The 26,502-nt window shown below is 41.3% G+C and overlaps 1 protein-coding gene across 4 annotated transcripts in view; it reads right to left on the bottom strand.

Annotated features, from left to right (window-relative positions):
- kiaa1522 (KIAA1522 ortholog) overlaps positions 1–24,519 on the bottom strand; it is a 42,648-nt gene extending 18,129 nt beyond the window's left edge. The window contains exons 1-3 of one of the 4 annotated variants that reach the window (XM_042435169.1): positions 21,602–24,519; positions 20,806–21,262; positions 19,654–20,054 (exon numbers count right to left, since the gene is read on the bottom strand). In XM_042435169.1, the coding sequence (XP_042291103.1) occupies positions 19,654–19,888 (235 nt within the window). In that variant the 5' untranslated portion in view covers positions 19,889–20,054; positions 20,806–21,262; positions 21,602–24,519. Of the gene's footprint in view, positions 1–9,186; positions 9,561–19,653; positions 20,160–20,805 lie in introns of those variants that run through there. The other 3 variants (XM_042435170.1, XM_042435167.1, XM_042435171.1) reach the window with 3 other exon arrangements.
- Between the last annotated feature and the right edge of the window lie 1,983 nt (positions 24,520–26,502).

Raw genomic sequence — 26,502 nt, 5'->3', positions numbered from 1 at the left:
ATAAAGACTTCACATTTCAGAGGGAAAATTTGTTTCACATTTAGCAGCGGTGAAAGCTCCCAACCTCCTTGACCTTTTCAAATCGCAATAAAGACAGAAAATCCAAATGTCATGGGCTGGTTTGACTCATTAGCGAATCAGAATGTCTGCATTTGACTTTCCCTTTAACCAAAATGTCATTTACATCATTTTATACACTCATCCTCCTCTGGAAGTTATAGAGACTGTAAAGACTTCCAGACGTGGACTTTTCTGCGAGACAATCACCCCTTGTTCTTTTCTGTACACGGACTCTCTGTCCATATTACAGTGGATTCATCTCATGTGATTCAGCCGTTAAATTGCTGTAACACAGGACAGAAAAGCTCTTTAACAATGGAAAATATAAAACTATGTATTCATGATGAGGTGTCACCATGGAAATGTTGATATATTTCATCAATATCAAGTGTGTTTAGATGAACAAAAACATCTGCTGACATCCTGAGTGCTGAGCTGTGAGGGATGAGGAAGCAGTTTCACAACTCCAAGTTCATCTGACTGTGTGTCATGCGAATCACACTGAACACATTATGTTTGAACAGATGCAGACTTTGTCCAAAACATCACACATATAACACACCCATAAGTGCACAGACAGTGAAAATACTAGTGGTTAATCAGCAATATAAGTGCTACAATGTGTGTATGTTTGAGTGCAAGATAGGCAGTGAATGAGGGTTGTGTGAGTGTGCCTTCTGCCCACAGCAAACAACACCCCATTCTGCCAATTGTGAGCCTTCATTAGTATCGCAGAAACACACTCTTCCTCGTCACTCTTCCTCAGCGAAATCCCATTATGCACGGCCAATGAACTAAGCCTCCCTTTTCGTAAACAAGTCGAAACCATTTTGACTGAATCAGTCTGAAAACACTTGTAAATCCGCGTGAAAAGACGACAGCGTGCTTGAGTAAACCTATTGCCAAATGTTGAAGTACAAAAAGGCTGAGGCTGGCACCGACTCGGCGCCATCTGCTTGGCACAGATATTCAGCTCCCCAGTGTAACCTCTGCGCCCACATGAATATAAGGTCTCCTGACACCAGTAAGATGACATAACTGTTAATAACATGACATAACAGTTGTTGAGGTTAATGATAGCCGGTGTGTGGCTGGCAAAATCCGCCCAAATGTCACTTGGATTGAGAATATATATTTTTATTATTTGAGAATAAGCTGTAATCTTAAAAAATAGTAGAGAGCAGATTTAGCTACTAACTACTAAACACAAACACTTCAAGACAGACAAAACAAAACTAGCTTTACATTCAGTGTCATTTCTCATATGAAGGAAGTTCTGTATGGGCTCAAATAAGGGTCAATAAAATTTTTGGACTTGTTAAATGATGTTCAGAAAAATATTGAAATATGTGAACAGGCAGAAATGATTTGTAGTTTGAAATTGTGTCACAATAAAATTGCACAAATTATATCAATGTGGGTTGAGGTTGCACAAACACTCACAGAGTATTGCTTTTGTGGACAGATTCAAAGCAGAAAACTCAGTAAGTTCTCACACTGTGTTTGACAGCGAAGTTACACATGAAGTAACAACTTTCAGCTGTAAAAACAGGGCTAAAATTCATACTTGTAGCTTAAATATGTGTGCAACCTGAATTTCATTTTAAAAGGTCAAAATCTTATTGATCCTTATTTGAGTCCATGTAGTAGTTCCTCCTTGACCACAACTGATGAGTGTATTTTACTGTTATGTTATTTCAGATGCGTAATTACATAAATATTTACAGGGTAAATATTTCATGTGTCAGTCTGTAAAAGCTACACCCTGCCTAAAGATGGTGCCTATGCACTTCAGTGAATTTTACTGTTACATCATATATTCAAAGGAAACTTTCAGTGTCCAGTGATGGTCTAAAACGCTGATTCTGAGGCTTTTTCATATTGAAAAAATTAACATTTTTGGGGAATAACTAAACAGAACTTTTATAATAACTATAATTATAATAATTATTGTAAGTACTTTGGTGTGTGGTAGTGGTCAAATTTTGGTACAGAACACAGACAGAACATCAACACCAACAACTTACCAAACCACATTTATTTTTATCAGTGTCAGAAAAAAGCTCTAAATAAGCAGTAAAAGCCCTTCTGATTGATGGATAACTTGGTTTGATATCTCTTTCTTCTCTATCAGCTGGGCAGGACATGCTTAGCTACAACTGTCACAAGTTTCAAATTACAGATTGGACACAGGCATATCGGAAAGTGAAGCCTAACGTCAGCAATAAAACACGATTTTCCTCTCATTTAAAATGATAAAGATCAAATCGAAGCCATGTCCAAAGTTGAAATAATGACATTTGACTGGCAAGGTCACACGCAGGTCTGTGTGTTTGTGTGTGTCTGTCTGTGTGTGTGTGCTGTTTAACAGTATGGTCTGATGCTATAATTCAATTTAGGTGCCAATGCAGGAAGCTACTTGACTGAGCCCCCTTACAGAGCAGTCTAAACAATGAGTCCTTTTATACTGAAGACAGACACACACTGACATGGACAGCTACAGGACATGAGTTGCAGGCTTGTGCTTGGCTTGTACTCGCTCTAACCCAGTGCTGTGTGGTGACACATTACTCAAAAAACAAATTATAATGATACTACAGTAACAAAGCAAAATACAGTCTTTGCTTTTCCTGCCTAATCTACGTATAGATTGAAATTAAATGGTGAAAAAAATACTCACACTTTACATAAATGACAAAAATGTTACTTTCCCAAGTGAAAATATTCATTCTTAAAGTGCATTAAGCTAATATGCAGCAGACGCAGTGCAACATTAGCATTCATTAGATGTTGTGTTTCTGGCTCCCTGACGAACTCAAGTTTAGCTTGTTGTTAACTTTGTCTACTCTACTGCTGGGCTGGTAGCATACAGTGGGTTTATCTCGACCTTTTCCCTGAATACAACTGGAAGCAAGATTGATGAGAACTAAAACATTAAATTTACAGGCTGTAAAACCAAAAGAATGAGCTGAAAGATGCTAAAATGGTCTGTAGAGCTGAGGGGAACCGCAGAGTCAGGTAATAATTCTCTCTGGGTTCATCACTACAAGTGACACCTTTCACAATACATGTAGTCATATTTTCCATGGTTAATATTAAATATTGGTTAGTGCAGCTTTAATTAGGCAAAGTGTAATGGATTACTGCCTTCAGGTAGTTATAAGCATTTGTTATTATTTTTTTATATGAATACAGAGCTCAACACTGGTTGTAACCATTTTTTTCCAGTGACAGCTTATGTTAAAAAGGACATAATATGCTTTTTCTAGTTTTCTGTTATTTATATACTGTTATGATGTCATATATCTATGCTAAACATGGTCAAAGTTCCAAAACTTGCTTTTAATGTATGTAGAAATGGTCCCTGCAATCCCTCTGAGTGCTTTGTTTGCGATGTTTTTTTTCCACCTTGCCAATGAACTGATGCCAGCCCATAAACTGTAGCCTTGATTGTTATGGTTGTTGCTAAGGTTTTCCTATGGGTTGTGTTATCCATTTGTATATTTCAGATTGGATTTTGGCTCAAGCATGTAAAGATATATTTGAGAGGCTGACATTTCAAATAAATAACAAGAAAAAGTAGTGAAATCCTACTACTATCAGTACAGAGTGGGCTCCTCGGGAGGGGGGCCTTAAAGACCTAACACAGCCTTATTCAGACAGAGGCAGAACTGAAGGGCTGTATAAAGTCAGTCAGTATGAGTTAAATAAGGAGTTTTTTTGAAATGTAAATCATGCAAAGATATTCAGAGCCCCAGATTTAATTTAATAATTTACACATCCCTTTTAAATTTGGGTCAAGTCATTAAATAGCAAACTCACAAAAATACTCCACATACACTTTATGAGTTTCTTTTTAAATGCATGGAACTCGCTAACAGGTTGTGGATCATTTAAAAGGAATTTGCCTCACTTGAAAATGTTCTGGAGATGCCATCCAAAGGCCAGAAAAAAAAAATTCCCATGCTATATTTAAGGCCAGAATATGTAAACTAACCACAATTGCATGTTGCCAAAAATGTCCTTTCATTTAGAGGCAGAAAACAAAAGTTCCTTTCCTCACTGCTAAAGGGCATGAGAGGACAGAATAGAGGAAGAAGGTAATGATCTCCCTTCATCTCCAAAGAAGACTGTGGCGACACTTTGGTGCAACAGGCCTGTACATGATTTAACAGGTGAAAAATTGACGACGACAATTAAAACAGGCAGTGCTGCCCCTGAGGTCCTGAGAACCATGGGAAGGAGGAGAGGAGTGATGAATGACAAGGATTTTCACTGCCTTTAAACAATCCGGGGGCTTTGTACTCAGTCAACAGCATGGACTAAACAGAAATTAGAATAAGAATAACTCCCTCAGTTTTTCCTATTGTGTTGTTTCTTGTGGTAGGAAATACAGCTTCAAAGATAGCACAAAAGAAATGAAAAGAAGGGAAATAGAAGTTTTATAGGTATGCTTTCTAGATATACCTGTGCATGAATTGCTTGCTGCAGTGTGATGTACAGATAGAAACAGCAACAAAGCACAAAAGACGAGATGGAGCAAAGCATGGCGTAAGAGGGATCGATAGGAGAGACGAAAAGTCATCTCTTCTTTATTCAACTGTATGCTGCCTAAGCTCTCTGCAGGGAGTCCATGACTTTGACAGTGGCAACCAGTAAATGGGATCTTCAAAGAAGGACCAAGAAGAGAGCGTCTTAGCCCCGCTTACAGAAATCAAAAGGCTTAGTCGAGCTTTGCCCGGCAGGATAATGGAATATGGAATATCACACCCCACATAAGACAGTCAGTAATGAAAATGGCAGGAAGGAAATCTGCTGGCAGCCTTGTTCTTGAATTATACACAGCCCCATACAACATGTTCTTCTCTTCTTCTCCTCCCATTATATTCTCTAAACCGGAGTCACCTTCTTTCTGTTCTCCCTTCCTAATTCTGTTGTCAGCTTTCACTTTTCTTCACCTCTCGTTCCTTCACTGCAGCTTACGTCACAATTTTTCCATATTTTCACAGTCAAGTCAGTGTAAATCTTCATGTATCTTCATGCAAGCATTTCCCCTTTGGAATGCTGGAAGATGAAAAACCACTCAACAATCCAAGGTCGAGGAGATAGCGGCATAAAGGACGGAAAGCAGAGTGGAGTGTGGAGGAGGGGAGATGCAGGGAAAAGCCAGAGGAGGAGTTTGATTTCCAAGATATGCCCTGATATTTCGGGTTTACCAGTTAATAAAATGGATCATTTGACATCTCATCTTAATGCAGAGAAATACTGAGTCGATCTATCTGGTGATGAAAGCCAGCTGAAGGTTCACCCCGCACAGTGGACAGTTATGAGAAGGTAATATGAAACATCTGGAGACCCATCAGCTGCATCACATGATTTTATAAAACTTCAAAAGGGTTCAAGAATGAAAGAATGACAGAGCAGAGACAGCATGTGTGTTTGTTTGCCCGGCTCCCTCTGCGTCAGTGACCACCTGTGAATTCAGCAAAGTGAGTTCATAGTGAGCTAATCTTGTCCACTGTAGCTACTGTCTTAGTGGCAGATGAATAGGCATATTTGTTTTTGTGGAGCTCAGCTGGTAACATCTCGGCTCTGTACAACACAAACTGTTTGTGTACAGAAAACCCTGTCTGGTTATTAACAGCTTATAGCTTTATTGTGCTAAGTGAAACAAAGCTCTAGAAACCAAAAAATATTTAGTTTACTATCGTATATGATAAAAACAAACAGCAAATGTTCATAATTCAGAATCTAGAACCAGCATTTTTGCTTGAAAAATGACTGAAATGATTAATTGATTATCAAAATAGTTGCAGATTACTTTTAGTTTGATTGACTAATCAAATAATTGACTAATTGTTGCACTTCTAATCACCTAATGAAGCTATTATAGATATTAGCAAACAGTTGCCTATTCACACATACAGCAGACATGGAGCAACATTAGTATTCATTGGGAATCATATTTCTGGCCTCCTGACAAACATAAGTCCAACATTCACTCTTTAGCCCTATTTTTAGTGTCCACTAATTACTGAGCGAGACTGCTTAATACCACACTACGTTCAAGTTCAAGTGGTGACCTTGAAAACAAGGTTGAGAGCAGTTTGCTGGACCAAAAAACAAAACAATGATCCAAAAAAGATCAAAGTGTTCATAGAAGTGAGAGAACTGCAGAGTCAGGTGATAATTCTCCATTCTCTTCTTTCAAGTGATCTATTTGATCCATTCCTAATATAGACATATTGATTAGTGCAGCTTGAAGGACCCAAGGCTTGGAAGCCTTGTTGCTGTCACATTCTTACATCCCCCTGTAGAGCGGTGTGATCAGTGATTCAGAGAATGGCAAAAGCCAACGGGAAGCAAAAGGTGAGGAAAAAAATACACCCATTGTTGACCTTGACCAAATACACAAAAATAACCAGGCATTCCATGTGTGACATCCAGTCGTTCCCCAGTCTGCGACATAAACAACCTGTTAGGTGTGGTGAAGGACACAAGGTTGGGTTTCTGGTTTGGAAAATGGCCAAAACCACAGAGATAACACATATTTCAGGAGCACATAGAGAGGATCTACAGTAGCCACTGAGTTCATCGCCTGCATGTTTCATTATCCTGCAACACTGAAAAACTGTGTTACTGCAGCACTGAGACACCATAAAGCGCATAGTTGCTGCCTTTACTGTGGGCTTTAATCCATTTGATATGGTTTACTGGCGTATAAATAAAGTCAACAACTTTCAGGAATATTGCATCAACACGGCTGCGCATGAACATGTGTGCAAAGATAATTCAGCGTCATACAATTCTCTCTTTTCCTCTTTTTCTTGCTCAATCAGGTTTTATTTTGGGGCAATATGCAGCAAGAAGCAGTTGCAATCACCTCAAAAAAACAGGAATTGAGCCTCATTTCAACATACTCTGAGGAGTCGGGTGTTTGTGTGCTGGACGGGTGCCCATGCGTAAGGAAATCGGCTGGAATGTAGGAATGCATTCACACCCCGTGTTTCTGAATAAACTGGCCATGAATGAGGCGGTGAATACAGGAGAACAGAAGACGACGATCGCACACACGCCCACACAGACATCGACCACCCTGAGAGAAAATGAGACCAAGATGTGTTTGCACACACGATCATTATTTAGTACGAGCACAGACCATCACTTCTGTATGCACACTCACACTATCCTGATGTTTTCGTAAGAGAGGTTTCTTAACTGCCCTGTCTTGTTTTAGCCTGGTGGCTGATGCATACCTCCATACCATTAACAAACTGGGTTCAGCGGGGTCAGCTGTTACCTTGGAAACCAGAAGCATCAGGGTCCAATGACGGAGACATATCACATGTCCAGATTTTAGCCATGTCGGTGAAATTCAAGATGCTCTGGATGGCTGAACTGATCTACCAAGATCATTTTAAATTGTCACAAAATCTGGGCTTCAGTATGAAATTGTCAACTATCTATCTATCTACTAACTATTAGCCTTGTAGGCTAACTTTGGCTCATTTACAGTTTGTTTTTTCTGTTGATTAATGAGCATGGTCCTTGTCAAATAAATTAAATAAATGAAGGAATAAAGAAAAATAAATCTGAAGTTCTAACTGCAAACAGAAAACACACTCAGAAGAAAAATGGAGGTCTTTCGAGAACTGATTAGTCTTGGTCTGACTGTTATTGTTATTTGGTTCCAGCCAATCTTGCTCATATGACATGCTGCCTAATAACACAAGCAGATAAATGCATTTGATAAGAGTCTAAATGCACCAACTAATGGCCATATAACAGGACAGTTGTCTAATGAAGCTGCATCACAGATCTGACAGATATTAAGTACTCTTTTGATGTCTTTTGATGAAAAAAAAAATGTAAATAATTAAAATAGATACATTTTATCTTTGCCACCCTGATGCAACCTTTAAGATTTGGTACATTATTGTTTGCCTGAAGTATTTAAGAGGGCCCAAGCCAGTAAGATGATGAAATCATAATGAAACCATGAGTAGGCCTATATTTATCTATCACTTTCGGTTGTGTAGAAATAGTTTCTGTTGGGTTTATACAGGAATTTGGGTTGTATACGGGAGTAAACAAGCTGCCATTACTGCCAAAACTTTTCGACTAAATCTAGTCCTGCAATACATGAATCTACAAGCAAATTCATTGATATTGGTGACTATCTTGCCAAGATAAGCTAAACAACAGCAAAGTGAAAGAGGAAGAGAAACTTAAATATGTATAATTTACATTTGGGTCTGAGGAGTTTTTTTAACTCTAAAGTTGGCACTTCGTCCGGAATACTAGAAGAAAGACGGGATAAAATCATCTGAGATAAACAGTAACAAAAAGTTGAATAAAAATGATCCTAGATGAGGACAGAAAACAGCAAAACACCTGAGAAACAGAAAATGTCCGAAGCAGCCTTGTGAAAGACAAATCTCAGAGCCTGAGCATTATCTAACAATTTGTCTGTGTCAGTGTGAGCTTGTGTTAAACCTGTTTGTCTGGTGGGTTTTGTTGCTTCAGGGACTATTAACACAGACAATGATCAATGTGGGACCGACTAAGCTCTGTTTTCCACTGCAGGTATATTGGTCTGGCAATAACAACTCACAGAATCATAAAATAACACACTCTCATACCCACAAGATCTCTCACACACACACTCACGCACACATAGTGTCAATGCTATGGGAAACGGCAACAAAATGTGTATTGAAACTTAAATCTAAAACCACTTATTCACCTGTATAAACAGAAAAAACTCTTGCCCACACACACACACACACACACACACACACACACACACACACACACACATACAACCTTTTCTGCACGCTTTTGCAATAAGCAGGAAGCCTTGAATCTTAGCTGACTAAGGTGAAGTCAGCATGGGAATATGGTCACCCTGAACCTAAAAAGCTTACTGTAGGAGCTAATTCATGCACACACATGACCACACACACACACACACACATAATGTCATCCCTTTTCAAACATTCAAAACAAGTCCGATTTTACAAATACAAATGAAGTACTCCTTTGCCAACTGTCAATCTTTCAAACACAGGACTGTAAATGAACAGCTATGATGACTCATATCTAGGTATCCTGCTCTTCTCTTACCTGTTTTCAGCTTGTCCACGCGTCCAAACAGCCAGAAGCCTTTTGGTTTTTCCCGGCTGGGAGTTAGGGACGGGGCCGGAGGCGCGGAGAAGTTTGTCTCTGTCTGGACCTTCTTCTTCTTCTGGATGCTATTCCCCATTTTGGGGCAGTCCTCAAGCCCCTAAAGAGGGTCTACCATCTCGTCGTCTTGTAACATCACATCTATATTCCTTCTCTCAAGAGCTGAGCCAAAGCCAATAACGCTCCTGAATCCCTGTGGTCAAATCATTCCTGCTGACACACACACACACACACACACACCGCAGTATGTGTGCTAAAGACCCACTGACACCATTCCTATAAGACAAACCCACTACGGCTCTGAGACAAGCATGCAAACAGATCCGGAAAACAACAATACAACACTCAAACCAGCGCTATCATCCGAGCTGACACACTTCCTTTCCCACAGAAGCAACGGCAGCATCCAACACTGACAAGCTCACTACAAAGTGTGTGTGTGTGTGTGTGTATGCATGTATGTGTGTGAGGATTGCGTGTGTGCGCAAGTGCCCCTCCCACTCTCTGCCTCTGTGATCACTGTGCTCCCAAGCTGAGCATTCACACAGCTGAGCATATTCAATGTTGGAGAGGAGTGAAAACACAAATACACAGATACACACACACACACACACACATTTATCTCCATTGTATAGCCGATTACATGATTCACACACCTTTCTCTCGTGGGATAATGGCACACTTCAGCTGTGTGCCTCTCCTAATTCCCTCTTTAGAGAGTGGTGAACAGTTGTCTTTAATGCAGAGCATTATGAGCACAGTTGACAGATCCTGTCAAGACAGTGGTGATAGAGAAAACACAGATTCTGACACACACACACACACACACACACACACACAAACACACACACAGTGCTGACTAGGAATGACTAACAAAAAGAAGGAATAGATACTGAGATAAAGGCAAAAGTGAAGGGATGCTCAATAATGCAGCTGATCTTCACAGGTGCAGCTCCTCCCTCTGGAACCTTTTGAAATTCCTCACAAAACACACACACACACACACACACACGCACACATGAACTTACGCATGCACGCGCCAACACAGATAAAAACTAGAAAGAGCAAGGTACATGCCAGTCAACCGTCACACAGATCAAAGCTTGTTTTGAGATGAGAACATTCCCGCTATGCTTAGAGGAAATACAGATGCTGATCCAGATGGGTGAGTTACAGAGAAGCAGCATTTCTTACACTAACCAGAGCACAGTGATGTGAGCCAACGTTCAGCAAACATAAGACACCCCCTCAAGTCTTTACTGTAACTTCTCCTCTTCCTCATTCCTTGTGTTCCGTTTCCCTCCACCTCCTCCCATCTCCTACAATCCCTACTGATGTATCTAAAGTGGCAAGAAGACTGGATGCGAAGACGTATGTCAAGTCAACGGAATCAATTCATTTTCTATGGAGAGCAGGAGATGCGGCCGTGTTGTGCATGACGGATATGGCGCTGTGAGTTGACGGACCGTTCGCCATATCTGTGTTTGCATAAACACGACTCGACCTTAACTTCATGCAAACGAGTCCATCCAGTGCAATGCACTTAGCTCATGAAACTCAGCTCAAACTGTCAAACTAGGCAGTGCTGATCAAATATGAATCAAGATTCTGTTATTGCATTGCCTATTTCTCGCCTCAAATGTTTTCAGAAACATATTTTAGTGTACCGTTAAGCTGTAAAAAGAGAAAGTTTTTATTTGGAGATAAAAAAAGCATCATGATCATGGAGGAAACAGCACCGCCCATCAGCCGGAGCGTTTAGCGGTCCGGTGTGTCCTGATGCGTCCTCACCGGAGGCAGTTTGCTCGCCGCATAACAGTGTCTGATAGTATACTATGTTAACTTAGCAATGTCACTGTGACTCATCAAGGTCTGTCCCACACTGATGATGTCAAGACCTTTGCCATCACTTGATGCATGCGACGCTGCTCCCAGAGCCTGCGGATCGATAGAACTACTCCAGAAGGAGGTCACAGAGAGAGAGACATGAAGCACACTACTCCTTTCACATGAAACTGAGATTCCTTGTAGGGACAAAATGGTAGAAAGCGGGAGGGGAAAGAGGAAGAGAGTGCGATGATGAAGAGCAAGAAAATGAAACCACACACACTCCTCATCATGGTCACCCTGATCACGTTTCCTCCCACCCCTTCCATCTTATGTGTGGAGGACTGCTGGAAGATAAAAAAAGCCGCCAATAAAAAGCAGATTTACTGACTGGGGTGGGGGAGAAGAAGTGGAGGAAGGGGAGAAGCTGCTGGACTGCTGAAGAATTTATAATCCCTCGTTTTTTCTGGAGGAGGAATCAATTTGGGTTTCTAAAGAGCTGCAGGAGTTGCTGGGAATTCCCAAACATGAATTTAAACCCTTACAATGTACTGTGTTTGTATAAGCGTGTCCGTATGAGAGAGAGCAGAAGATGTCAGCGTATGACATCACTCAAGCTTCCCATTGCAGGGTGTAAAATGATCCACAATAAAATGCTCAGAGAGAAATGTTGCCTCTTAATGCAGCCCCACCGGAACCACACCCAGTACATTTGTGCTGGTAGAGTACTCTGAGCTCACTACCTCATCTGTCATACAGCAATGAGAGTGCACTTAGTGTGTGTGTGTGTCTGTGTGCGTGCTCTATACCCTGCCTTCACCTATGAGCTGCAATACAACATGCCAAACATGCCCTAGATACATTTAAATATGAGCGTGATCAAAGTATGTGTCATTGTCAGGAGAGATTTTAGGATTTGACAGCTGCAGGGACCTCAAAGGAGAGCAAAGCGAGTCGGTGTGTGTGCGTGTACATTTGTACACTAAAAGGACGTTTGTGCAGAGGAATGCCGTTGTCAGGGGATAGTTGTCAAGGGAAGTGGTTGTCAGGGTGACCATCACTAGGGCCCAAGATAGAATTAGGGAATTTACCTTTCTAGATGTTTTTGTGTGTATCGCTATATGTGTGTTTGTGTGTGTGTGTGTTCCCGAGACTTGAGAGACTGCTGACAGTGGCCTGAATTAGGACAAAATAAAAGCCCAGCAGTTATTGTAGATTGACCGATATGACCTTGATCACATCCTTGGTAGAGGATAAAGGCTTTACAGCTGCATCTCCACAGCCAATAAATCTGCCATTAGCCCAGCACTCCCATCTTGTGGCAAGGCAATGCTATCACAAAAAAAAACCCCACACAGGACACATAGTGGCATTAATGCAACGAAAAACCAGGCCAAGTCAATATCATCCAATTGCGAAGCCACTGCACCTGTAATTTCACGTACGGGCCTGCATTTTCAGTTCAACCTACGCAGCCCATCGGAAGGTAAAGAAACAGCAGCAGTATTTTAGCGCCGCAGATGTTGACACGCCAGCTGTCGACACAGGCTTGAGTCACAGGCTCTGCCGTAGCCTACTCCGTTGTTACTGTTGCGGCCGTAAAACAGTGGATAAATTGTTTTGGGTGTCACACAACTCCCACGACATAACTCATTTCACTATGAGACTTTGATCCATGTGGTCCGATAACATTTGGAAAGTCTAGAAGAGCCGCACGATTAAATGATCTTATCCCCATTCAAGTTAGCAGAAGGCTAACCGGCTCAGCTGGCAGAAGTTTGCATTCACGCATTGATCCCATAGAGGGAGAGGATGAGGCTCGAAGTATGTATCACGTCTATATATATATAATATATATATATATAAATATATATATATATATATATAAATAACTGCAGCTACACATGAGTGTACACACTCATTGCCTGCAGGTGGAGCAAATGTTAAATTGAAGCAGGTGTTACAATCTTTGCCTGTAGGTGGCGACATCTGCTGTTACTATACTCTCCTTTTAGTGACGGGGGATGGCATAAGAATGAAATTGCAGAACAGTTCCTGTAAATAATCTGCCATATATAAATACATGACTTTGAACTTTGATGATCAATCTTAGTGTGGCATTTCAGCTTAAATCAGAAGCAAACACAAGATAAAATAACATTGGTCAGTGTTCCAAGATGTTTTACCCAGCGCAAGTCATCAACATATATGGCTCTAAATGTCACTTTGCTCAAGACTGAATGAATTCCTTAGTTGTTGTGTAATGGTTTGGTCTATTCTTCTCTTTGCCATTAGGAAGAGCCCCAGCTGGATCAGGTAAACAGTGTTCAACAGGTGTATCCATTACTAAAGGTTACATAACAGGAGACACAGACACACACACAGACACAGAAAAAGTCTTGAGGGTAAATCAGTTGTATATCCCTGTGTATCAGACTCCCACTCCCTTAGTCCCACGCTGATGTCTTCCAGCTGCTTCCCCGCCACATCAAACACCACGTGTCCTATAAAAGAACCCATTAGCTCTGATTCCATAAACAATACTTCATCTTAGAAACCCCCTCCTATATACATGTCAGTGTGCCTACAGTATTGCATTCGTAATTTGCATAAAGAGTATGTGTGCATGACCCTGATATAACTATAAAAATTATATTAGAGAATTCTATAATAAGATATGTTATTAGCTACAGAACAGATAAAAAAACACATTACCATAAAGGGTGATAAGGACAGTCATTTTCTGAAGCGTGTACAATGTGAAATGAATCCTGATTAACACAGAGTTATCATTAGTGGGGAGTGGGAGAGTTGTGACCTCAATTCTTGTTATACTTTCCTATTCCTTCTATGTTATCTGCACCCTCTCTTCATTCCTCTGCTGCACGTCTCTGCGTCCTGCTATGCTATACATCCTCGCATTAAACGCGAGCCAAAAGACGATTAATATCTCTCTCCGACATCACAGTCGGACCCCTATTGTTGCCTTTACAGTATTGCTGCCACAGCAACGCGCGCCTCACAATGCCGTTGCCTGGGAGACGTTTACCTCACCGCCGTGGCTGCTAGGTCCGCAGTGACGGATGAGGGTTTGGAGGTGTATCTGCTTACCCAGGTAAAATTACCTCTCTCATCAAAGTGTGGGTGTGTGAAAGCGAGCGGGTGAATGATGTTGGCGGGGGACATTGTGTGGCTGCATTAAACTTTCACACTGCTTCCTCTCTGCCGCACGCCTTCTCTTCGCCCTCTACTCCCTCCGGCCTGTCAAACTGTATTAAAGTAGTCCTGAGTTGTGGCCTGTAATAGAGCTAAGGCAATGTTCTCCATGTAATGAGATGTTTGCTCTTAAATTACTCTGCTGGGTCTGTAATCTGCATTATAGTTTGTGAATCTACACACCCTGACTGTTTTGTGATGTGGCAGCCACACACACACACACACACCCACACAAACACCCACACACACACACACATACATACCCACACACTCAAACACACTGATAGAGAGAAAATCGAGCAAAGAATGGGATTCATTACAAACAGATTTACAAGGCCTGTGTTTGTGACACAATAAAAAGTATTCTCACACACACATGGCTTCACACACGCAGAAAACAATGACTACACACATGGACGGACACACACGTGGAATCCCAGGGATTGTGCAGAGTGACCTCACCGCTCAAACAGCCAGCAGCTGAAGATGGGCTGCGCTGGACAAAGCAGGTAGTTGCGTGGGGCTCTGTGCGCTCTTGTGTGTGTGAGTGTGTGTGTGGAGGTGATGTAATGAGTGCCGTCGCTGGGTTGGCGCCGCCCTAAGCCCGGCAATATGCCGCTGACACACAAACACAGAGATACCCTCTGATACAGGCTTGCACTCGGTCATACACCCTCTCGCACAGGGAGCTGCAGACGTCCGCGCACGCTGATTACACAATAATAAGCAGTGAAGACCGAAACACCCACAGCGGTGCAGAATAGAGGCTGTTGAGCAATCTGAGAAGCAAATCAAAAACAGTAATATGCAGTAATGAATAGAAACTGCAAAAACCTGGGAGAGTAAGACAGATATGTGTTTGTGTGTGTGTGTGCGCCGAGAGGTTGCTCTAATTAAAAAAGCATTGAGAGAGTGTTCCCTGAGAGTCCTCTCAAGGCTGAATGGGGCTTTGTGATTTTGTTGTAATCTCTCCTCTCCATCGCATAACTCTAGGCCCAATCCAGCAACCAGGCTGCCACGCACACACACACACACACACACATGCACACTAACAGACCTTGACACGCACACACAGACACACATACACACACACACACCGCTCTGATACAAGGCTCCCAGGAATTCAGCACATCAAAGAGTGTTATTTTTTTTATAGGAGAGGAATCTCTGTAAATTATGGCCAGCAGTCAGAGCTGGACTGCAGAGCTCTGGATCACAAATGAGCAGATCTGAGCCAGTCATGCAGGGATGACACAGCCAACGTAAATCCACCGACAAAGACATATTACAGTAAGAGCTGTATGTAAGTAAACCATTAGGGGAATCCTTACAGATGGAGCGAGAGAGAATACACTTTGTATTTACTGTCATTTATATGATGAGCAGACAGATGGACTACAGAGTTAAATAACTGAAAATAAGCATTTCTGCTCATTTCTTTTGGGATGAATTAATGTTTTCTGTGCCTCAACACGACTGTACAACAAATATGCATCTTAAATTTGGTTATCACTAAACTAGAATATGATAAAATGATTTACGGGACCATTTGCAGTCTTTTTGTGCCTTTTGGAGAATTTTTGCACGCACAACGTAGTGCAGACATTTCACACTTAGAATCTAGACATTTAGATGAAATGGTGGAAATTGAATATAGTGTACTGAATATTAATAAGTAGGGAGTGATTTCAGACCAATGCAGACATTGTATCAGAATTTTGTTGAAAGCTGAACAGCTGAAATAAGCTGGATCCTGCCTCTGATAAGAACATGATGTACCGTTCTTCAATAAAATGTAAAATAGTTTATGCCCAACAGAAACTTTTATTAGTTAATCACTTTTTATACATATCAGAGGTGTAATATGACACTACATAACTTGTAGAAATGTATCCTTTTGCTTTTTAAATGGGGAATAATTTAAAGCAACTTGTGTGATACCTTACACACACAAATGCACATGTATTCTCAATAGTACTGCAATAACAATATAATGGATTTACAGTATCTTTTAAAACTATATGGGTCTGTAGTGAATTCAAATAACAAAACATAGCAAAACTTAGTGTGTGTGTGTGTGTGTGTGTGTCTCCTTTGTACAGACTAACGCTTTGTCTTGTCATGTTAGTAAAGTCACCCAGCGGGTTCAGGAAGAATGAACTGCAGTGTAAGAAAAAAATAATGCAATTATTTAGTGGTGAGGGAACAGGCTTCTCTCACTTTCTCTGTATGAGAAGAAGTGCCAAAGAAAACAGGACAGACCAAACATAATTTGTTCACACACACAGGTGAGCCAGAAATCAAGAGCTGTGCACGTTGGTGGAAAAACGGGACAGATCTTCTGTCAGAGGGAATCAATGTTCCTTTTGTTGGAATAATGTGGGACTCGGACTACAGATGTCCTGTGTTTGTTGATAGAGGGTTCATTTTGACAAGTTTTAGTCACAACAATTCACATGATTGACCTTTGTAGAATCACAAGCAGGAGAGGGCATCCTTTCTACCTTTCTCTTTTCTGATTTTACAGTTTTCCTCTTTAAAATAAAACATCCTTCCTCATCTCCTGTCACTTATCTGCTGTCTACCACTGAATAAAGGAAAATGTTCAAAACACACTTTTAAAAAAAGGAAATGCAGGATCAGCAAAAACTTCAGTCACGCTTTCATTATCTCTAGGTCACTTTTGAAGCAGCAACTGGCCTAGTTGAGGGTACATGATTATCTGCAGTCTGTTTTCTTGGACATGCTTAACTGTGGCCCTCTTCTGTCTTAAAATCAGAAAATCACTGGGAAGAAATGGCACAAAAAGAAAAAAGAAAAAAAAAAAAGGTTCCCACACATCAGCCCTGACCACATCCTCTGCTGAGGAATTATTAGCCCTACTACTAGATAATCTTTGGTTTCAAATTGAAGCCACTGTCTGTTACCTATCCAGTATTCATAGTTCTCCATAGAACTTACAAAACCACAATGTGAGGCATAATAAGGGATCATGGAAGTCCCTTTTTAGGCGGAACGAGCACATAAACCACAAAGGCACCCAACCAAAGAAGGTCAGTGAATTTGGATTTCCAAGACTTGTTGGATGGTTACTACAGTGACACACACATACACACGCACGCACACACACACACACACACACACGCACACACATTGACACATACACAGTCAATGACAGAATAGAAAGAGATGGCTTTAGAGGTGGAACAAAAACAGGAAATGGGGACTGTGGGTAATCTCTGAGCTGCCGACCAAGCAAACGCATCAGTAAACAGAAAAAGGGATTAGACCACTATGTCAGTCTACGTGTGTGTGTATGTGCGTGTCACTAGATGAGGTTATAAATGTAGACTGATGTCCTGACGATAACGATATCTCTCTTAACTTTCCATCTTAATCCAAAAGTCAACACATTTCTCAGAAACATCATATCATGGCCATACAGTCTAAGATCATGACAGACAAAACAAAATGGAATTATACAGTACAGCTTCCAAATCAGCAAAGTATGGCGTCAAAACTTCTGATGCTCAACTAACGTTTACGTACACAAGGAATATACAACCTGACAGAACTTGTATACATGAGAGCAGGCATACATCACTTCCCTGATGTCAGAATGACCACACCCCCTTTTGGATGAAAACAAGCGCTGTAAAAGTGCTGGCGCCAAATTGGAAAAACTAATGGCAAAAGCTGCGGTATTGCATTTTGCTCGTTAAACAATTAAAAAAAAAAAAAAGAACCCAGTTTACGATTTCCTTTACTTCCCCAAAGAGCCAAGGACAGTACAAAAAAAGATCTGTGGCTTCAGGCCATCCACATAGATTATGAAAATGGTAAACTGTGGGATACATCTATGGCAAACACTTTCACACAGGTTAGTTAATGATCTTAAAGTCAACAGTTATAATGTTAAAAGTCAAAGTAGTGAATGTTGATGCTGCATTGAAAGGACAGTACATAGAACATAGTGAAAACCCAAGGAAATCCCAATTCAGTGTTAGCCTGTAACAGCTAGCTCGCTAGCATTGGTTGCAGCAAGCTGGCTTTTCCCCTGGTTTGTTGAGGCATAGGTACCAAGTAAGACGGCTTCCCCTGCATATTCCCTGAAGTGGTTTTATGTCATGATTGTCGTAAAAAAAAATCCAAATTCAAAGTGAGTCTAAATGCTGCATTAACCTCTGCACAGATGAAGTTGTGACCTGACATGCTGACGTGCTGCGGTAAGCATATTGTCTCATTTCCAGTTGCCAGCGTTTCTGTGTTACAGTCTAATTGCCTGCTGTACATTAAAACTTACACTAGTTCTGCTCAAGCACTCAAAGCTCGCTCCTTCTTTTAGCGACTTTCTCGCTAATCCAACAGTTGTTTACACATTATTCCGATCTGTTAGTTACTTTAACTTAGCAGTTAGCCAAGACACTCACCACCTTTTTCTTTGATTTTGTTGTTGACATAACATAATTGTTTGTCTGACTGGCCGTAGGATAAGCTAAAAAGCGATACGGGTTTCTTATTGTAGGCTATTAAATTGGCAAAGACCTTGGAATTTGCATTTACCGCCAGTCAAATTAGAGGGACTGTTTTCACCCAAAAAGGGGTGGGGGCATGATACAAGGGCAAAGTACCCGGATGTGCTGCTCTCATCTATATGTAACTTTTATGTAGACATCCCTGTCTTTGATAGTACCCTAATTTTCTGATGATTTCAAATTTTTTGAGGGTGTAACTGTGTCAGTGCAGCAAGCTATAAACACAACACTGACATGTAATCACTTTATAAAGTCATTAATACAAACATGTTAGCAGTTAGCATTGATTTGGAGTTGTGTTTCTGGCCACCTGATGAATGTAAGTCCAATATTCACTCACCTCTTAGCTCTGTTTACATCTCCACCAACCTCTGAGGGAACTATCTGAATCTTTAGAAGCTAAAATTCTTGAATATGTTCACCAGCTATGATGTTGATGGGAGCAGTGAGACTAAATGAAAACAGTAAAGTTGTGAGCCATAAAACCAAAACAATGAGCTAAAAGACACTAAAAAATGCCTGCTGTGACCAAAAACAACACTATGAGAGCAGTGAGAGTGAACCAAAACAGTAAAGTTACAGCCAGCCAGCTAAACAATGAGCTGAAATTCGCTATAAAGCTGAATAAAACCGAGGAGAACTGCAGAGTCGGGTGATAATTCTCTTCATCACTACCAGCAATGCCTCTGACACTACACACTCATTTGATACATTGTACAGCCTCGACATGTGAAATCTTTATATTTGCCTGACTGTAATTTTTGCTGATGTAGGTTCTAAATCTAGTCTTACCTACTGTCACTGATGTATGAAGGGATGACCTACTCACCTTTTGCAGGGTCAAGGTTCTGATGTCCCAGTTTGGCATCTGTCACACCGGTACCAGTTCGGTTCAGTCCATTACCAATGCTCTTCTTCTTCCGGCTGCCCTTTAACCAGCTGAAGGCCTGTCCCAGGGAGCTTCCCGGCTTCCTTTGCCCACGCTGAGCCCTCGCCTCCCGGGCTAAGATCTCAGTGATGTCCCTGGGCACCAGATCGCCTGTAGACCTCCTCCGGGACATCATGGAGGTTGGTCCTGGGAGCTAAGGCCCGGTACCTCCACCCGGAGTGTTGTGTTATGTCGAGAATGGGTTACAGAACGTGAAACCTCCCTGCTTCCCAGGGTTCGACAAACCCCTCTGTCCCTCTTAGGCCTCGCTCAGCGTCTCTGTTTTTCCTGTCTGTCACCACCTGGGACAACAATGAGATCAGCAGGATGAGAGAGAGAGAGAGACAGAGAGAGGGAGAAAGAGAGGGCAACATGGAAAGACAGAAAAATAGGCTGAGAATGAAAGCCTGAGAGAGGACAGAGAGAGATGAGAGAGCAATTACAAGATGGAGAAAGAGCAGACTAATTAGCAATTAGAACAAGGAATTGGAATAATCCAAATTGAAACAAAATGAAAATGGGAAAAAACAGGGAAAATTAAAGCAGAACAGAGGATGAAAAGAGAACATTTACTAGCCTGACTGTTAACAATATATCAAGAGCATTCCCACATTGTCCTCCTTAAGTTTTCTCGTCATTCGTCCGCCCCCACTCTCCCTTTTTCTATTCTCTCATTTTTGTGTATGTAGAGGAGAAGCCCCAGGGAGGAAAGCTGGACCTCTGCAGTGTCTATGTATGAGTGTGTATGTGCCTGCGTGCGTGTGTGTGAGCATGCATGTGTGACATGTGGTTCACATCAGCAGGAAAGTGAGTGTGTTGTACTGAATGTGTGTATGGGTGAGTAAGAGCAAAGAAAGAAGCCTGATTTAATAAAACTAGCAGTGGAATGTGTAGTACTTTCTACTTTATAAAGACACACTCAAAGAACGCAGATGAGCAGACACACACACAAACACACAAACACACACATCCTCTATATGTTGTAAAAGCTCAAAACAATGCAAAATCTTTGCTATAAAATAGTCAGACAGGACGTAACTGTGTACAACTTACTCAGCGTGCATGTCTCCCTTCCTCAGCTCCCTCTTTTCTCTCAGCCTGAGAACAGCCTTGCGGAGTGTGTGTGTGTGTGTATGTGTGTGTGTTTAGCAGTGTGAATGAAGCTCCATCACGCTCTCTGAACAGTCAGTCCCTCCCTCTGTAGGAAGGCCAGCCTCTCCTCCCACCTCTCACAGTGCTGTTAGAAGTTAGCCACACCATTCCAGCTCCAGTCGCTTGTCCTCACGTTCCAAACAGCTGGAATTTAGCAATTTAGCTTCAGTGTAGACTCACTACAGCTGCACAGGTCATTGCTAGTTACTTCTTTTTCTAGCAGTCAGTACATCTTCATCCACCTTTTTTGTTCAGCTTTCCTTTTCTCTTCTCTCCTAGCCTCCTTTGCGGGGATCAGGTGCAGTCATCCCAGTCTCCCTCGGGTCGGAAACCCCAGGGTGATGATGCATCATGGAAGCTAAGACAAAAATATACACACCTTGGACCAGTGTATCCATAAATAACATTCCAGCAAGAATCTTAACTCGCCAAAGTAGCTTTCACAGACAGAGGAAAAAAGATATTAAGTCGGAAATCTGATGACAGAGTTCCCTGAGAAATAATATTGAGTGGTCCTGTGATGGAAGGTTGTCTTGGTAAAGGTGAAGAGGTTTAGCTCTGTTCTGCAGATAAGAGGGAGTGTCTCTTTCCTGTCACTGTGCAGCCACTTGGAAATCTGATACCCCTTGTTAAACGTGACACACACACACACACAATAAGACAGACAGGTGGGCTGAGTCACAAAGGGGCCAGTTACCTTTAAGTCTTGTCCAGTTGTACTCAACGTGCAAAGCTCTGTCACTCAAATCTCTGAGGTGAGTTTCAAATAGCGCTGCGGTGGGGACGAGACAAGCTGACATCACTGAATATGTGTGGGTGCGTGGGTGGGGGGAGACACTTGTCAGAAGTGGGTGGGTGGGTGGGTGGAGTGCATATCTTGAGACTGGCTCATCTGGTTTCAATGTGGAGAAGACCCACTGGGGTAAGGAGGGGGAATTAGGGGGAGGAGGTATTGCAGCCTTGGGGGAACTGCCTCAGACACACCTGTGCTACAGTTTGTGATACAATTTGTCAATAGCAACACGAGCCTTCATTCAATTGATGGTTTGTTACAAGCTAAACTAGAAGCACAATATTTCCTTGTAATACTGTAATATCTAAACCAAAGGAAAGTAGACAGAACAAGCATGCTCTTAAACAATGCCCTGCTTCACAGTCACCTGGATGAACGCATTGGTCAGAAGTTAAAGGAGCATTAAATGATCAGACATTTGACTGTTAGGGACCTGTTTTAGCAACAACTGAGAACACACACTTCTGTTAACAGTAGCCTGTGATTGACACACATAACCATTATCACAGGAGTAAGCTTGTTAATTAGAGCAGAGATCTGGCAGAAATATTGCTGAAAAGGTAACATATCCCCAAGCAAAATACAGGTATAATAATAATGTTTTGTTTTACTTTTCTAGCTCAAAATCTTTGGCTTTTAGCTTTCATAGCTACAGCCAGAAACAATAAAAATCTTACAAAGCACCTGGCTTAGCAGCTGTTTGAGGAAATAAGAATGTTGCACACTCACATCAGTTTCCTGCTGGTCTAGGGATTGAAATCAATAAATACCTCATTCACAGTGCTTCACTATCCTTTCAACCACTGCCAGTTATTCTTCTTGATTGCTAGGCATTAATTCTCAACCAAATTAATGAATGTAATCCACGCCATAGTGTATGTCAGAATAAAATCATATGTGCCTTCTTTGCCCTATGATGTGTTATCTAACTCCTGCACTGTCATTATGCATGAGGTCCGCTTCATCTGTAGTGAGTGAGCTCCAGGACTCTGTCTCCATTTAGCACCTATGATGAGGCAGACAAATTACCTGTCTGTTGGGATTCCTGGGCTAATTCTGGCACAGGACCTACAGATATCACTGTCAGTCAGGGATTTAAAAAAAAAAGTCATACAACATGAGGTACTCATATGCTGCAACTTTAATGGCCTTCATCCCTCAAGTAAGTAATTTACTGTCAGTGACAGTCAGCGGCCTCTTGATATATCTCATCTGCAAACATAAGATAATAATCTGAGTTCTTACATCTGGAGTGAATCTGTTTAATACACTAAATATTGTGTAAAATTAAAATCAGATTCTGATTGTCTCCCTTTACAAAAAAGTGAACTGTTTTTCCCTAGAAATGTATAGTTGGATAGTTACTGTACGTGAATGTGAGATGATTCATAATTTCTGTGTATGATGAGGTTTTCTCTAGTTTTGTGAGTGTGTGTGTGTGTGTGTGTGTGTGTGTGTGTGTGTGTGTGTGAGGTGGGGGGGATCCATACTGTATGCACTTACTGGCGTACTGGGAGGGGTTAAAATGAGTCATAGTTTAGTTTGCTCATGCCTAACAGATTGAAATGTTTTAACGTTTCCATGGCGATACAATAGAAAACAGCCACCCTCACGGTATGTCTGCGAGGGGAGCAGTAGAGTGTGTGTGTGTGTGTGTGTGTGAGTGTTTGTACTCTAAGAGGTACAAAATGATTAACCACCAGAACACTATGAGCCTACTGGGGAATGTATCACCAATCCTCCTCTACTCTGTTTCTCTCTTTCTTCACCTCTACTTTTCTAGCTCTACTGTTTGCTTGCTGTGTTTACATGCACACACACAGTTTATCCTTTTCCAAGACTTCCTGCTAGAGAGAAAATTTAACTGCATCTATCATTAAAATGTTAAAACTTTTGCTTAGAAAGCAGATGGATGGTCATGCAAACAATTGGACTACTGGGCAAAAGTTTTGGATCCAGCATTTTCCCTATGTAGCTGCAACAAACTTAATTCTATATCATTAGTTTAGGAACACAGTCATGCAGGAGTTCTGTTTATTCATGAACACAGGATTATAGAGATATGCAGGACCTTGTTATGCACAGATAATAAATATTGTAGAAAATGAGCCAGAATCTGGAAAACTTTATGCATTTAAAACATAGCCACTGCCCAAGACTAGTTCAAAGTTTCTGGAAATTCAAACTAGGAACTGTTTAGAAGTAAAATAACTATAGAGTGCTATTTTTATTTATTTATAGAGGAATATCTCATTTTGGCTGATCCACTAAATTAAGTACTTCAAACATCAACATATGTCATCATATTAATGAAAAACTCAGTCCTATTCATTGATTGATTTGCAACATTGCTTGCAAGGTCTAATACAACCAAAGATGAAAGGATTTCAACATTCGTACAAACAGTCTGGCAAAATAAATCTATTAGTCACATTTGCATCATCTCATGGTATTCATCATCACATCACCGAACTGTAACTAGGAGTCAAATTACAGCCCAACAAGAGTGAAAAAGAATGCATAATAATTGTATGATAGCATGTCAGCCCTGAAAGCAGACTGGTTTCTATTTTGTGACTACTCAACACCGTTATAATGATATAATGTAATATTAGAATGTCTGCACCAATATAATTAAACAAATCACAACAGCTGATGGAAGAAATTAAACACCATCACAGATCACGCAATCTAGTGGAGCAGTTAAGGATAAGCACCTTGCTCAGGGATATACATGAGGCCTGCAGACCGTCCAATCAGAGTCCCATAAACAGACAGCATTTATACCAATAGCAACACGAACTGTCTGTTAATGACCTGTGTGTGTGTGTGTGTGTATGTGTGTGTGTGTGTGTGTGTGTGTGTTAGATGTGACTGAAAGGAGGCTGCAGTCAGGAAATCCATACTGCCGGTTGGGATAAGCCCAGCTTTCTCGGACCCGCATTATCATTCCCGACCTGCCTTTGTCCTGCGACAGACACATTCTTTCTGCACCAACTGCTTCTCTCTGGTCATTTCTCCAACAAAAGCATACAATGCAGAAACTACATCAGAAACCACCAAAACATACTTATCTGTTATTTTGTTCCACCACCTCATTAACATGTACTATGTGCGTGTTTATCCTTTAGAAATGCATTTTCTAAGAAGCTCTGAAAAAGGACAAAAACTCTCCAAAATTACATTCCACAGCCCACTATTTTTAACATCCACCAACTGGGAGGATGGGAGGGGTGGAAAGGGAGCTGAGACAGAGAGAGAGAGAAATGAGGACAGAAAGAGAATCATGGCATGTAATAATAGTTTTAGAGAAGAGAGGGAGACGTTCCAGGTTGATACTCAGCCGTGAAATACACAGAGGGGACTCCTCGGTACAACAGAGACAGCTTTGTCTCACCAGCGTACAACTACAATAGATGTTAAGAGTCTGTCGGCGGTGGGTTTTGGTTAAAAAAAAAGGAGGTAAGGAAAGAGGAGTGGAAAAAAAGTAAAGTTCACGAGTGAAAAAAAGTAGGAGGGAAAAACAATTCTCTGACCCCCGCTGCCCTCCAGTTTTCCCTGTCCAGGCATGTTGTTGCCCTTTCTTCTGGATTTGGCTACTCACTGTCCCAACCACATTCCTCTAATTGAGACATGCAAAAAAATGAGGTTATATATTTATAAGAGTGTGAGGGAAGCGTCCATTTCATTGCCTTCATGGGAAAAACGGAGAGAGTAGAGGTAATATTGTTGAGTCATGTCTCTGGTGAGTGGCTAAGTTAGAAGAGAGAAAATATGGGTTGATCCTGCTGAAAATGAAGCTGTAAGAGTTGGCTGTTGTCTGCTTTATGGCGCCTCTAGGGAACAATTCTGTCCAAGAGCCAGACGACAATAAGGCTAAGAGAGGGCAATTTTCTTACTAGCTGTCAGTTCTACCCTAAAACAAAGCAATATCCTAGATCTACTGCAGTTTACACCTACGAGTCATTTATCTCAGGAAATGCATTATCTTGTCTGGCTGACAAATCACACCACAAACTTGTAATCCCCAAATAATGCAGTATGCATCGCCTAGTTCTAAACAGTGTTCATCGTTGTCATTAATGACCTCTTTTTGACCTTCTCCTTGTCAGTAAGATGCCAACTACAGCTTTGAAGCTGCCTCCAGAGCTCACATTCTTATCAGCTGTAGTGCTTTGGACTTAAAAGCAGTGATTTAATGGAGAAACTGGATATAGTGAACTGTAATGTTGACCCTACATCAGTGTTTGAGAGATTTCTATCTGTCTGATAGATACTATCTAGAGAAGAGGAGGTGGGTGGGATTTCCATGTGTGCCATAGATCAACTTTGTGACCCGTAAGCCGTCCATCAATTTTATTAGCCAATCAGTGTTTGCCTTCGCCCGGACGAGTTGGTCTGTTGATGGTTCTTGCTTTAGCTTGACTTGAACCTTCCTCACACACACACACACACACACAATAAATTAAGGAAAGGGAACTATAAAATGTTATGAATGGTCCATGACCGGCCTCACAGGTCCTTGTGTTTTTACTTAAAAGATGAAAAAATAAAGAACAGTCAGAGAAAACACACAAAGGCCTGTGTGTACGCTTCGTGGACTGAAACTGTCTTCACAGTGGACAGTAAAGTACTTCTCAGAATTCAGGAGTGGTCAGAGCCAAAACACACTGGCTGTGTACACAGCCATCTGGCCAGCAATTCATACACACATGAAGATACACACACAGACTCACACAATTCACTCAAATAAAAAACAGAAGAAATATTTGGGATAGAAGAGCCAGATACCAGAGAAATTTTGG

This window comes from Thunnus maccoyii, chromosome 15, assembly GCF_910596095.1.
Source record: "Thunnus maccoyii chromosome 15, fThuMac1.1, whole genome shotgun sequence".
In the NCBI taxonomy this organism is placed as follows: domain Eukaryota; kingdom Metazoa; phylum Chordata; class Actinopteri; order Scombriformes; family Scombridae; genus Thunnus; species Thunnus maccoyii.
Note: the sequence above shows the minus strand (reverse complement) of the source record. Positions and strands in the feature narration are given on the sequence as shown.